General features: G+C 39.9%; 1 protein-coding gene and 1 pseudogene across 1 annotated transcript; both read left to right on the forward strand.

The window, feature by feature from the left end:
- The window catches only part of LOC101342211 (ubiquitin-conjugating enzyme E2 variant 2 pseudogene), a 28,224-nt pseudogene extending 14,539 nt beyond the window's left edge, over positions 1–13,685 (forward strand).
- LOC101342459 (olfactory receptor 2D2-like) lies at positions 11,936–13,649 on the forward strand. The gene has a single exon (XM_004389094.2). It carries the CDS (start codon positions 11,936–11,938, stop codon positions 12,881–12,883), a length of 948 nt encoding a protein of 315 aa, XP_004389151.1. The 3' UTR covers positions 12,884–13,649.
- Positions 13,686–15,103: the final 1,418 nt, after the last annotated feature.

The following is a 15,103-nucleotide window of genomic DNA, read 5'->3' on the forward strand; positions in this document are numbered from 1 at the left end:
CTGCATGTCTGTGGAAGCTGAAGGGGAGTCTCCCTGCCACGCAGCTCAGCCTGGCCAGAAAGGGCTCCCAACTCAAGAAAAGGAAAAGAAAACAAGCAAGCAATTCAAAACAAACAAACGAACAAAAGCCCCAGGATCCCACCAGCACGGCAGCCCAAACCGGGAAGCAGCTCCACACTCGAACGGAGTTCCGCAGCCCCTCAGGAAGAAGCAAAGATGGCGCACGGAGCCAGGTACTTGAGCGAAGGGAGGGGGAGGTGGCGAGAGGCAAGTAAGAATAGAAGCAGAAAAAAAAAGCAACACTAGCAGCCAACAAATGGCACTCAGAAAGCCAGCTAGTGCAGGCTGATGTTTCTGGACAAGAGACTGTGTCCTTGGGAAGCAGAGGGGGCCGAGTGTGGGTGAAGAAGAGTAGAGAGTTGGAAAGCATATATCACAAATTACCAGAGCTCTGCAGCCCCTCAGGAAGAAGCATAGATGCCGCACGGAGCAAGGTACTCGAGTGAAAGGAGGGGGAGGTGGGGAGAGGCAAGGAAGAAATAAAAAGAAGCGGAAAAAAAACAACACCAGCAGCCAACAAATGGCACTCAGAGAGCCACCTGTTCTGGTGTGTGGAATCCAAGCAGCTGCTGTTTCCCAGTCAAGAGACTGTGGCCGCGGGAAGCAGAGGAGGCCGAGTTGGGGTGAAAAAGGGTGGTGGGTGGGAAAGCATATATCGCCAGTTACCGGTTGTTTTGTCTCCCGCTGGAAGGTCCGTGAGGCTGCTTTCTCGTACGCCCTGTTTACTGGTCTCCAATAGGAGTCCAAGATGGCGGATCTGTGCTGCGTTAGCTGGTAGGGGACCTCTGCATGAATCTCTCCTCGCTCTCCGTTCTCTGCCAGTTTTCTCACTCCATTTGGTGCTTGGCTGAGTTCTTTATGTCTTCATATGATGTTTTAGGGTTTCAGGATTGTTGTATTCTCTGCTCGGCTTAGTTTTTTGGGACTTTGCTGTGGAGGGATGGCGTGGTGCTTCTGCCTAGAGCACCATTTTGCTGGAACTTCGGGTCCTGGTTTTTTATCCATTCTGTCATTGTCTCTTTATTGGTGCATTTAGGCCATTTATGTTCAGTGTAATTATTGATAGGTGTGAGTTTATTGCCGTCATTTTGTAGTGCTTTTCTTTGTGGTGCTGACGTTTTCTTTGTTCCTGTTAGTCTCCTGTTCTGAGTTCCTTTTGTTTGTAGATTTTTTTTATCATTTCTTTTTTTTTGTAGATTTTATTTTTACTGTGCTTTATGTTTTTCTTCTTTATTTTAATAAATAGTTTTGTTGACTTTCTTTGTGATTACCTTGAAATTTACCCTTATCTTCCTAGGTTTGAAGCAGTCTATTATTACTTGGTATTTCCTTGCCTTCCTCTCCATTAGATAGTTCTATACCTACACTGTTTATTCTCTCTTTTATTGTTGTGATGTTGTTGTGATTTACAGATTAACCTCTCTCTTTCCCTATTGTAATTCTTTTGGTTTTGAGTTGTCCTTAAGATTTCATTTCCTAGGTTGGTATCTGGCTGGTACAATCTTGTGTCCTAGATTCAGGCTGTGGCCTGATGTTGTTTGTTCTCAGACCAAAGGACTTCCTTTAATAATTCTTGTAACTTTGGTTTGGTTTTTACATATTCCCTTAATTTCTGTTTAGCTGGAAATATCCTGATTTCCCCATTGTATTTGAATGAGAGTTTTTGGGGTATATTATTCTTGATTAGCAATTTTTTTCTTTCAAGGTTTTATATATGTCATCCGATTGCCTGCTTACCTGCATGGTTTCTGCCAAATAATCAGAGCTTAGTCTTATTGTTTCTCCTCTGTATGTGACTTTTTGTTTTCTCAAGCTGCTCTCAGGATTCTTTATTTGTCTTTGGTTTTAGTGAGTGTGATTATCATGTGCCTTGGTGATTTTCTTTTGGGGACTGTCCTATATGGTGTTTGTTGAATTTCTTGGATGGTCAGCTTTTCGTATTTCATGACGTTAGGGAAGTTTTCTGTCAGCAATTCTCCAGTGATCCTCTCTGTCTTTTCTTTGTTCTCCCCCAATTCTGGAATGCTGATCACTCGAAGATTTTTGGTTTTGATTGTATCCCACATCAGTCTCAGGGGTTCTTCATTTTTCTTCATTCTTTTTTCTGATTTTTCCTCAGAGTTGTATCCAAGTGTTTGTCTTCAGTTTCACTGATCCTGTCATCCATCATTTCACACCTGCTCCTCAGCCCTTCTATGGCACTGTCCATTTCTGAAATCTTGTTTTTTATCTTTTGGATTTCTAATTTTTGTTTTTGTATGATTTCTAGTTGTGAATTTATTTTGGCATTTTATTCCTGTATTATTTTCTTGAATTCTTCCATTTTTTTTTGTCTGTATTTTCCGTGAATTTGTCTGCCTTTTCCATGAATTTGTCTATTTTTCTCTCATTTTTGTGTTCTTTTTGCTTCAACTCTTGGATAACTCAATATTAGAGATTTGAATTCCCTATCGGGTAGTTCTAGTGTCTTTTCTTCTACTGGGTAGTCATCTGATGTTTTATTTTGGATGCCTACTGGAACCATCTTATCCTTTTTTTTTGTATGTTTTGATATTGTCTGCTGCCTTTGGGACATTCAGTAGTTATTTTCTTCATTTATTGATTGTAGGTTTGTTTGTTTTGTCTTACTTTTTTTGTTTTATTTGGTTATGTTTGAGCAGGCAGGCTGTGCATTCTTTGTTTGTCATCCATGGGCACGATACTTTTCATCTCCTTGTCCAATGGGCAGGGCCAGTTGCTCATCTATGGTGCAGCAGGGCAGGTCCAGCTGAACAGGAGGGGCTGGGATGGGTTTTTTTTGTGGCATGTAGTAGGGGTGATAAGGCTGGGAATCAGTGTAGGGTAGGTTCTGGTAGGCCATGCCTGTGCTGCTCAGGGGTGTCATGTTCAGCGGACAGTGCAGGTAGGCAGGAAGGAGGGGTGAAATTGTGATGTGTGGTACTAAGATGGGTATGGTAAAGAGGAGAGAGGGAAGAGAGAAACAAGAGCCAAAAACAAACAAACAAAGTGCTAAGGGGGCTTGCTGTTTGAGTAGAGAAATAAGAAACCAAGAAATGGAGAAAAACAAAAAGGGTAAAAAATAAAAAGAAAAGGGGAATAGAAAATAAATAAATAAAAATTAGAAAATAAAAAAAAAAAGAAAAGCAAAGTCCTCAGTGATCCCACTGGTACGGATGTGAAGATTGAGGAAGGGGTTCCCAGGCCATACAGTACAGCCTGGCTAGAAGGGGTAGAGATGTCACGCAGCGCCAGGTATTCAAGACAGGAAAAGAAGGTAAGGATAGAGATATGAGAAACTGAGAAATGAAGACAGACACAAAGGAAAAAAGGGAGAAAAAAGAAAAAGGAAATGCCCTCAGGGATCCCTCTGACATGACTTCACAGACCAGAAAGTAGTTCCCAAGCCTCACAGTATAGCTTGGCTAGAAGGGGCTCCCAAGCCTTGAACAGAAAAAGAAAACAAACAAACAGAACAGAACAAAACGAAAAGAACCCTGGGAATCCCACCAGCATGGCAGCGCAGGCCGCTGAAGCAGTTCTCCAGTCGAGCAGCAACTTCACAGCCTTTCTAGAAGAAACAAATATGGCACACGGAGCCAAATGTTTGAGAGAAAGGAAGGGTAGGTGGTGAGAGGCACAGAAGAAACAAAAAGAAGCTGAAGAAACCGACATCAGCAACATACAAATGGCAGTCAGGGAGCCGGCCAGTGTGGGTGAGGTGAATCCAAGCATCACGGGGCTGAAGCCATTGCCTCCCAGACGAGAGACTGTGGCTGGCAGGAAGCAGGGGAAGCCGTGCAGATGGAAGGAATGGTGGGGGTTTGGAAAGTGTGTATTGCTAGTTCCTGGGTGTTCTGTCTCCTGCTGGGAGCTCCTTGAAGCTGCTTTCCTGTACTACCTGTCTGTTAAACTTTGATATGGGCAGGGTGAATCCAAGCAGCATGGACCCTGCACTTCCCAGCCAGCTAAGCTACCGCAGCCAGCTATGAAGCAGTGGAGGTAGAGCAGGGGGGAGAGTGATGGGGGATGGGAAAGCATATATTGCTGGTTACTGAGTGGTCTGTCTCCTGCTGGGAGCTCTGTGAAACTGCTTCCCCATACTCCCTGTCTGCCGCTCTCTGACTGGAGTCCAAGATGGCAAATCTGTGCTGCCGTTAGCTGATAGAGGACCTCTGCACGTATCTCTCCTCGCTCTCTGTTATCTTTCAGTTTCTTATTCCATTAGGTGCTTGGCTGAGTTCTTTATCTCTTCATTTGATGCTTAGGGTTCCAGGATTGACGTTTGTCTCTGTTTTACATGGTTTTTCAGTCTTTGCTGTGGAAGGATGGCATGGTGCTTCTGTCTATAGTGTCATGTTGGCTCTCCCTCACAATGGCTGAGATTTTTGGAGAAGAATACCAGGACTTTCTTCCTGTGTGTCTCTGGGTGAATTCAAACCTCCAACCTTTCAGTTAGCAGACAAGTGTGTTAATTCTTTACATTACCCAGGGGCTTCGTCTAGGGGAAAAGCCATACAAAATATTGTATGCATTTTGATATGGGTCCTTATTCTCTGGAATGTTGGCTTTTCAACTAAAATTATTATCTAGATTGATCCTTCAGTAACATAATCATATTCAAATCTGAGTGACAATGCCAAACATAGGATATCATTTGCCAAAACTCAGATACTTGTCCTAATGTCAACCACCTAGCCCTGCCTGTAATAATCATAAGTAATATTTATTCAGCTCTTACTTTATGCAGGTGTTATGTTAATCACATTTATCTAATTATTATTTTCAAGGGCACATTACACTCAGATTCAACAAATGATATAAACTTTTCTCAAAATCACAGAGACAGTATATGGTAGATCTGGGGTGCAACCTAGTATTTTTTCCTCCAGAAACCAAATGCTTAATCACAATACAACACTCCCCTAAAAATAAGACATATAAGAAAAACTGGTGATGGGACCTGTAAACCGAGATTTGAGTGGTAACTACGTGTAATTTCTGTCCTCCTTATAACCACTAAGGAACCATCTCAGAGGATACACAGCTCTTCTCCCTAGTGATTCTGAAATCCTCCTAAGCACTGCTCCAGAGGCTGCTTCTAGTATCCCCTCGCTCAGTTCATTTAAGTGGAACTATTATTGCACAACCAGCCCTGAGGCCAGTGATAAGCCCTTTGTATGGAGCAGGAGGATATAGGAGATGTGAGTGTTCCCTTACCTGCATTGTCCTTGCACTTCTGTGATTTTACTGAGCTCTCTGCCTTTATAACAAGGTGTCCACAGTCATCACCCTGCCCTCCCTGCTGCCAATGCACCTATAACATTTTCCCAACAATGGGGTGTTTTACTGGCTTTGAGATGCTAATTCGATCTTTTATCTCTAAAGCATGAGACGGTTTTTGTAAAATTATTAGAGGGAAGGAAAGAGAAGTCACGAATTGAACAAGAAGTGAAGAACCTTTGATATGTTGAGAGTGAATTGGTATCAGTTTCTTCATAGATTGGATTTTTAAATTCCAACTAATTTTGTCTAAGCCATTTAATTCTTAGTGCTAAATCTTCTGTAATTGATCTAACCAAGATTTTGAACACATTGGATCTATCTATGACAGCATAATTATAATGTCAGATTGCCTGCGAAGAAGAATCCTGGTTCTCCACTGATAGAGACATAAGCAGAACCTCCATGAAGTCAATATTGGTCCTTCTGGTAAGATTCTTACTCCTGTGTTGAGGGTGTGTTTGGAGGATAGTAAGTGGATATGGAGGATTGGATAAAGTGATTTTGAACACAAGGGATCTTGGAATCAGAAGAGCAATTATTTTCCCTTGGTTCCTAAAGATTTCCTCTTCTTAAAAGAAGTGTCAGATTAGACACTACATGGCTCAGTGACCCTGTCATCTAATGTCATATGTCATTTTAATTAGAAAAATGAATGCACAAATTGACTTTAAATCTGGAGAAAGGGAGTAAGATGAGAGAAAGGTCAACAGTAAACATGATTTTCTTATGGAAGATTCCTGACCCTGGGAGCAGATTCACAGTCGCCTGTAAGAGCACCTTCTCCTCCACATTTGCATGGGGAAATAGCATGTTTTTAAAAATCAGACCAGAAGAGGTCAGGGGTTCAGTTTTCCAATGCTGCAGTCCCAGCATCAGGGAATCTCTGTCATCTGACATACCTGTCTCTGACTCACATTCACCTGTCTCCAGTTGCTTTGGCTCAAGTAAAAGCAGCTGAAGAAACGTGTTAAACACTTGTTGTATGCCAGGATTTATCTTATTTTCTCAGAATAAAGATGATTCAGGCATGCTCCCTGCTCTTGAACATCTTACAGTCACAGAGAAGGACAAAATAATTTCAATATAATCTGTTAGAGCTAAGAAGGAGGTAAGTACATGGTGGTGTAGGTGCACATGTGTATCTATGACAGACTGTATGTTTGTGAATGTATTTGTGTGTATCTGTGTCTGTGTGTGTTGGAAATGGAAGTGAAGAAAGAGGCAAATGTGAGGATCAGTAAGGAAGATGTTCTTGGAGAATATTTTTCCTAAATGGGATCTTCAAAAACCTGTGATTATTAGATGGGCTAAGAAGAGTTAGGAATCATGATAATATCCTGTAGCTGCCATTTCATTATGTTACTCTTTCTTTGTAGGCATCATTTTGAATTTTGTGACAAGTGTTTGGTTTTATGTTCTACGTTTCCTTTCATGAAACTGAGAAACATTGTCAGCATATCATTTAATTTTCCCTGAGATCTACAGACATGATTGATGCAGCTGCACTCAAATTTCTCTCTGGGAAGGGTGTAAACTGTGGCTGAGAGAGGAGCAAGTCTAATGTTGAACTTAACCCGAACCTGGAGACTCTAAGAACCAACTGGTTAGCACCTATCACTGTTGTTAGGTACCATCGAGTCGTTTCTGAATCTTAGTGACCCTTTTGTACAGCAGAACCAAACACTGCCAGGTCCTGTGCCATCCTCATGATCATTGTTATTGTTGAGCCTATTGTTGCAGCGATTGTGTCAATCCATCTCGTTGACGGTCTTCCTCTTTTTCACTGACCCTCTACTTAACCAAGCTTGATGTCCTTCTCCAGCGACTGATCCCTCCTGATAACATGTCCAAAGTATGTAATACAAAGTCTTACCATTCTTTCTTCCAAAGAGCATTCTAGCTGTACTTCTTCCAAGACAGATTTGTTCCTTCTTCTGGCAGTCCATGGTATATTCAATATTCTTCTCCAACACCATAATTCAAAGGCATCTCTTCTTCTTAGGTCTTCCTTATTCACTCCCCAGCTTTCACATGCATATGAGGTGATTGAAAACACCAAGGCTTGCGTCAAGCGCACCTTAGTCCTTACCGCAACATCTTTGCTTTTTAACACTTTAAAGAGGTCTTTTGCAGCAGATTTGTCCAATGCAGTGTGTTGTTTAATTTCTTGACTGCTGTTTCCATGGGTGTTGATTGTAGATCCAAGTAAAATGAAATCTTTGACAACTTCAGTTTTTTCTCTGTTCATCATGATGTTGCTTATTGGTCTAGTTGTGAGGATTTTATTTTCTTTATGTTGAGATGTAAACCATACTGAAGGCTGTAGTCTTTGGTCTTCATCAGAAAGTGCTTCAAGTCCTCTTCACTTTCAACAAGCAAGGTTGTGTTATCTGTATAATGCAGGTTGTTAATGAGTCTTCCTCCAGTCCTGATTCCACATTCTTCTTTATACAGTCTAGCTTCTCAGATTATTTGCTCAGCATATAGATTGAATAAGTATGGTGAAAGGATACAACCCTGACGCACACTTTTCCTGACTTTAAACCATACAATATCCCCTTATTCTGTTTGAATGACTATCTCTTGATCTATTTACAGGTTCCTCATGAAAAAACAATTAAGTGTTCTGGAATTCCCGTTCTTTGTAAAGTTATCCATAATTTGTTATGATCCACACAGTTGAATGCCTCTTCATAGTCAGTAAAACACAGGTAAACATCTTTCTGGTATTCTCCACTTTCAGCCATGATCCATCTGACATCAGCAACGATACCTTCCTTCCAAGTCCTCTTCTGAATCCAGCTTTAATTTCTGGCAGTTCCTTGTTAATGTTCTGCAACAACTACTTTTGAATGATGATCTTCAGCAAAATTTTACTTGTGTGTGATATTAATGATATTGTTTCATAATTTCCGCGTTTGGTTGGATCACCATTCTTTGGAATAGGTATAAATATGGATCTCTTTCAGTCAGTTGGCCGGGCAGCTGTCTTCCAAATTTCTTGGCATCTTACACTAGATGGATAGTAATTCACAAAGTGCACAACCTTCACAATTAGTTTGTGTTGCCAGAATTTGTTATATCAGCTTTTTTGACAATAGATTATATTTCCCTTTAGAAGCAATTCTTTGTTAGTTTGATTTAAGTAATTTTTAGATTATTCAGACTGACTTGGCCTAGTACATTCATTCATCAAATTAACATTTGCTGTAAATCTATGATGTTCCAGGAATCATACTTGGCACTTTGGATGAAGCATGATTATGATTTGTACCTTCCTCTCTAGGATTATTTGGCTCTAAGAGCTGGATCTTTGGTCTGTGTAACCAGTGTGTTTCCAAATGGATTTTTAAAGTTGATTGTGCTAATTGACCCATAGTATTTGCTTAGAAAATACCATTGATTGAATATTCCTCATGTGATGAATATGAAAGGAAAATAATGCTATACCTATGTAGTGGTCATGCCTCTGAGTAGAGAGCCTATGTTAAGGAAAAAGCAGTCAGGTATAAAAATGCAGTGTGTCCTAGTTATTTGGTAGGGATAACGGCTAGCTAGGTGGTCTATGTTCAGATAAGGAGGATAAATGTCATCTGTAGTCAGTGTGGAGCAATAAATGATCAGCAAGAAAGATGTGGTTGTTTATATTAATGTTTTATTTGTTAATTTAGTAAGTGTTTTATTTCTTCTGTATAAAAGTAGAAACTTTTATAATGGTTCTAGGAACTGTTTTAGATATTGACAGTACCTATAAGTATAGCTATTTCTACCCTTATATCCCAACCTTGAATAAAGCTTGTACTTAGCAATTCAGTTGTTTGGAATTTATCCTACAGATCTGTTGGCATAAGTGAAAATCATTATACATATAAGAATGTTCATATGGGAATTATTTTTGGTAGTACAAATTGGACCCAACCATAATGTTCATTAGTAAGGGAGCAATTAACTAATTTTAATTTACATGTACTGTGAAATACCACATAATGAATAGCAAGACTTGGTTGTAGCTAAATGTACGGGTGAGGAATGGTCTGCAAGATATGTTGATTGTTTATTGAAAAAAGAAAATCACTAAGTTATATGTAAATTTTAAAAGTCCATATGTTTAAGTACACACACACACACATAATTAAAATGGTAGACATCCGTAAAGACATATACCAGCCTGTGATCTGTGGTTACTAATGGAAGAGTAGTGAGCTTAAGGGTGTTTGGAGAATAACTTCTACTATACTACACATACTTTTATGTAATTTTAATTTTTAAAAGGTGAGAACCTGAATTTCTGTGTCACTTTTGCAAACACACACACTCTTACTTAACTATTTTTAACAACTTAGTTAGAATCTGCATACCATACAATTCATCCACTTAAATATCATAATTCAATGGCTTTTAGTATATTTGCAGAGTTGTGCAATAATCACCACAGTCAATTTTAGAACATTTTCATCACTCCAAATAGAAACCCTGTACCGCTTAGCTGTCACCCCCCAATACCTCTATCCTCCCAACGGTAGGCAACCACTAATCTACTTTATGCCACTACATATTTGCCTCGTCTGGATGCTTCATATAAATGGGTTCATTCAATATGTGGTTCTTTGTTACTGGCTTCTTTCACTTAGTTTTCAAGGTTCATCCTTGCTGTAGCATGTACAGTAATTCATTTCTTTTTTATAGCTGAGTAATATTCCAGTCTATGGATAGGTCACATTTTATTTATATATTCATGAGTTGATGGACATTTGGGTTGTTTCTACTTTTTGGCTGTTATGAATATTGTTGCTATGAATATTTGTGTACAAGTTTTTTGCGCAGACATATGTTTTCAGCTCTCTTGGGTAATACCTAGTAGTGGAATTGCTGGGTCATATGGGCTCTATGTTTAACTTTTTGAGGAATGCCAAGTGGTTTTCCCAACAATGTGTAACAGATTCCATTTCTGCACATCTTCACCAAAGCTTGTTATTATCTGTCTTTTTGATTATAGCCATCTTAGTGGGTGTGAAGTGGTATCTCATTGTGGTTTTGATTTGCATGTCCCTAATGACATTGAAGCCCTATAGAGAAGTTCTGCTCTGTCCTACAGAGACTCTGTGAGTTGGAATTGACTCAGTGGTAATAGGTTTGATTTAATGACGTTGAGCAGCATGTGCCTATTAGCCATTTGCATATGTTCTTTGGAAAAATGTCTATTCAGATCCTTTATCATTTTAAATTCATTTATTTGTAATTTTATTATTAAGTTGTAAGAGTTCTATGTATTCTAGATATGTCTTTTATCAGTTACATAGTTTGCCAAATATTTCTCCCATTCTGTGGGTTGTCTTTTCACTTTCTAATGGTGTCCTTCAAAGCACAAAATTTTTAATTTTGACAATGTTCAATTTTTCTGTTTTTTTCTTTTGTTGCTGAAAATGTGTATATTTTATATATATTTGAAATATGGATGATTAAACATTTAAAAATGAAATAGTATATTTTATTCAAGGCAGAGTATACAAGAAGACAAAATTGAAATAGAGAAGATTAAGGAGGAATATAGAGTTCTTTTGGAGATTATTAAAGAGCTTTTTATCACTTAAAAGATTTTCAAGGGTGGTGACACTGATTTTTATTTTACTAATATTGAATCAAAATCGACATCCCCCTCTTAACCTGATGTAAGGCTAATGTTAGTGTAACCATTATGTTTATATGACTTGATATGAGAATGTTTTAGTTTTGCCAGATTTTCCTGATTAAAATAAACATAGACACAGTTTTCAAAAGAGTTTTTAATCTCTGGAGGTAGCAGAAAGATAGTGCAAGACAGTGGAAGATGATGATGGACTGGAGATGAGGAATAGTGAAGAGTTTGGTGAAGTAAGAAACTAGCCAATCTGGTGGTTTAAATGGAAATCCTGTTGTGATGGTGCATTTGCTGTTTTGGAAGCTCATTCATGGTTGATATTAACAGAGAGCTTGAGCTAGAGATAGGATTGTTAAAGAGATTATCCACAGTATGTGGTTACCCCTTGATCCCCCAGCTTCTTTAAAACAGGTTATTTTCCCTGAGAAACATGTCAGGTCTACAATGTACTTTGGCTGTCATTCATCTCATATACAGATGTAACTATCTTTTCTGAAAAGAGACATCAAGAACCGTTGTATGTCCAAAGCATTGCACAAAACCCCCACAAAGTCATGAAATGACAGCCGTGTGGCAAGAGCAGCTTAAGAGACAGTGATTTTAGTTAATAATAAACTGAGATTAAATGGTATGACTTACAGATGAATTCAATTTATTATTATATTATCAGAAGTGTGAAATGCAGAATAAAGAAGATGATTCCTTTGCTGTACTTTTCTCTTGACAGATTACACCAACAGTGGAATGCAACATCTTGTAAAGTACTGAGTTTTGCAGCTCTGGAAATGTTCGAACTAAAGGAGCATGATTGCTGCTCAGGACTTTATAAAGGGGATTCTAGAAATGGTTGATAGTGATTGGGGGCAAATCTGAGCCTTCTCACTCTGATTTATATAATTTTGTAGGCCATGCATGCCATTGTGTAGCATATCATGTAAAAAGAGAGAACGAACTATGAGACAGTCAAACCAGACACAGGTGACTGAATTCTTCCTCCTGGGACTCTCTGATGACCCATTCACCCAGAAACTGCTGTTTGTCTTATTACTGGGTGTCTACATGGTCACTGTGCTTGGAAATCTGCTTCTGATGTCCCTTGTTCAGGTTGACTCCCGACTTCACACACCCATGTATTTTTTTCTCTGCAATTTGTCTCTGGCTGACCTCTGTTTCTCTACCAACATCATTCCTCAGGCCCTCGTTCACCTGCTATCCAAGAAGAAGGCCATTTCATTCATACGTTGTGCAGCTCAGCTTCTACTCTTCCTCATTTTTGGGGGTACACAGTGTGCTCTTCTAGCAGTGATGTCCTGTGATCGATATGTGGCCATTTGCAATCCTTTGCATTACTCTAACATCATGACCTGGACAGTGTGTTTTCAGCTGGCCATGGCATCATGGACCAGTGGCATTCTGGTGTCTGTTGTGAATACCACCTTCATACTAAGGCTACCCTACCGAGGCAGCAATAGCATTGCTCATTTCTTTTGTGAGGCCCCTGCACTGTTGGTCCTGGCATCCACCGACACCCACACTTCAGAGATGACCATTTTTTTTGTGGGGGTCGTGGTCCTTCTCATACCTGTTTCCCTAATTTTGGTATCCTATGGCCTTATTATAGTGACTGTGGTCAGGATGAAGTCAGCTGCTGGGAGGCTCAAGGCATTCTCTAATTGTGGCTCCCACCTCATAGTGGTCATCCTTTTTTATGGGTCAGGAATTATCACCTACATGACACCAAAGTCTTCCAAAGAGCAGGAAAAGATAGTGTCTTTGTTCTATGCAGTGGTGACCCCCATGATCAATCCCCTCATCTACAGCCTGAGGAACAAGGATGTGAAGGGAGCTCTGAGAAAAGTAACCACAAGGAATTTCCCATCCAGCTTTGGGATCTACCACTGATTTTGAGCTCAGAGACCCTGCTGCTCCCTACTAGTAAGACTTAATGAGTAGTCACCTTTCTTGTGAATCTGGAACATGGTAAGAGGCTCATCTTAGGGCCTTGTCCTTGGATACACTCTCCATCCGTCATCCGGGATTTCCTTTGTAGAAGGAGAAGGACAATAACTCATGGAGCAATAAGAAGGTGTGTTTGCTTCCTTCTGGGTGGTCTTTTTCATCTAAGGGTTAAGAACTCTCTGGAGAAGCATTCACAATTTATAATCCCTAGAACCTGTAAAATATGTTTGTTTGTTTTTTTTTGTTGTTGTTGTTGTATGTTACTATATCTCTGTCTCAGATACTGTTTCAACCCCTTTATTGTTTGATATTCCTGAATCTCTGCATCATCGGGTAATCAAAAATTAACAAACGTTATTGTCAGGTGCTGTCAAGTTGATTCCGACTCGTAGTAACTCCATGTGGCAGAGTAGAACTGCCTCATAGGGTTTACTGTGCTATAATCTTTACGGATCCAGATCACCAGATCTTTCTCCTGCAGAGCTGCTGGGTGGGTTTGATCTGCCAACCATTTGGTTAGCAGCCAGACATTTCACCATTGTGCCACCAGTGCTCCATCAACAAACATTAATCACTTACTATGACTAGATGCTGTGTGAGTGTGTGTGTGTGTGTGCGCGCGCGCGTGATGTGGGTAGTGGAGAGCATGGGTACAATGAAGCAGAACATATGACCTGTGCTGTCCTTCTCACACTCTTCTTAGAAACATAAGGATCGAGTCTATCAGGATACACCTTTACAAAAATGAAGAGAGGATTATGGGAACCCGCATGAAATAGTAACATATCCCAGTGCTAGCAAGAGTGAGGAGCGTTACCAATCCTACATCTGAAGGACCAAGAGGAGAGAAATGGAACCTGGAGTGGGTAGCTCTACATAGAAGGCCACCAGATATAGGTATATGGAGGTGAGGAAGTCTTGTGAATAAATATTTAAAGCTCATTCTCTGTTATTGTATTTCAATTAGAAGCCAGAGAGCCAGAGAACTTGTTGATACAATGCATAAAAGTCAGCTTTCTGAGGCACATATGAAATTCAAAATGATAGAGACTAGGTCTGAAATGGCAAACATAAGCTGCAGTATACCCCTTTTACCCTCAGGATCCACTTGGTCTTTTTCTGGTGATTAGTTCAAGTCCCCAATGCAAGGAACACATAAAGCTTCATTGGCAACTTTATCATAACAATGTGGTATCAATTAGGTCACACTTCTACTTGATATCTAAAATAATAGCTCCCACCAGAACTATTTACTTAAGGAGGCTGAGGGAGAAACAGGTAAAAAGCAAACAACTAACAGGAAACATAGCTGCTATAGTTCCTGATTCTGGTCACAAGACCTAAATTGGTAATCATAACATCTTTCTTTTCCCAACCCTTTCATGGTTTTCTTATTTTCTGCCAGTACCTCATTTGGATGGGGTTCTTTATCTGATGATGTTGTTGTTGTGTTCCCTGGAGCGGTGACCTAAAATTTCTTTCCTATCAGATTTGAGTTCTTGGTGATCCTTTATTTGTTGGATTTCTGTGGTTGCCCTCTGAGAAGGGCTATTGTTAAAGGAGGTGTCACTGAGTGGTATAAACAGTTAATGCACTTGGCTGCTAACTGAAAGCTTGGAGGTTCTAGTCCTCCTTAGGCACCTCAGAAGAAAGGCCTGACTTATCTACTTCTGAAAAACTGGCATTGAAAACCCTATGGAGCATAGTTCTACTATGACCCACTTGGGGTCGCTGTGAGTGGAATCAACTGGTCAGCAACTGATTTTTTTATTGTTAAGAGAAGTGTTATAAGATATCCCACTGGATTCCTCTTGGTTCTCAGCCTGGTCCTACTTAGCCCCAGTTGTATCAGCAACCTAATTTGCCCTTGAAAATCTGGATTAATCACTATGGCAATAGAGTGACTCCCATTGTTAGCCTTCTGGTTAAGTAATAGGAAGACTCCAATACCAGTGAACAGTCTGCTTCGAATTCATTAGGATTATGAGTGGTTCAAGACCACCATGAAGGCATTCCTTCTTTGAACATTGAAAAAAAAACCGAACCCATTGCCATCCAGTTGATTCCGACTCAAGTGACCCAAACCCAGGAATGTGGACGTGGGTAGCAAAAATTCTTCAGTAGGTTACTGGTGTAATCATGAAATGAGCCACTCTACCTGTG

The sequence above is a fragment of the Trichechus manatus genome, unplaced genomic scaffold (assembly GCF_000243295.1).
Source record: "Trichechus manatus latirostris isolate Lorelei unplaced genomic scaffold, TriManLat1.0 scaffold00232, whole genome shotgun sequence".
Classification (NCBI taxonomy): Eukaryota; Metazoa; Chordata; class Mammalia; order Sirenia; family Trichechidae; genus Trichechus; species Trichechus manatus.

Excerpts from the sequence above, each read along its gene's own strand:
- LOC101342459 (XM_004389094.2), top strand. The coding sequence starts at position 11,936 with ATGAGACAGTCAAACCAGACACAGGTGACTGAATTCTTCCTCCTGGGA.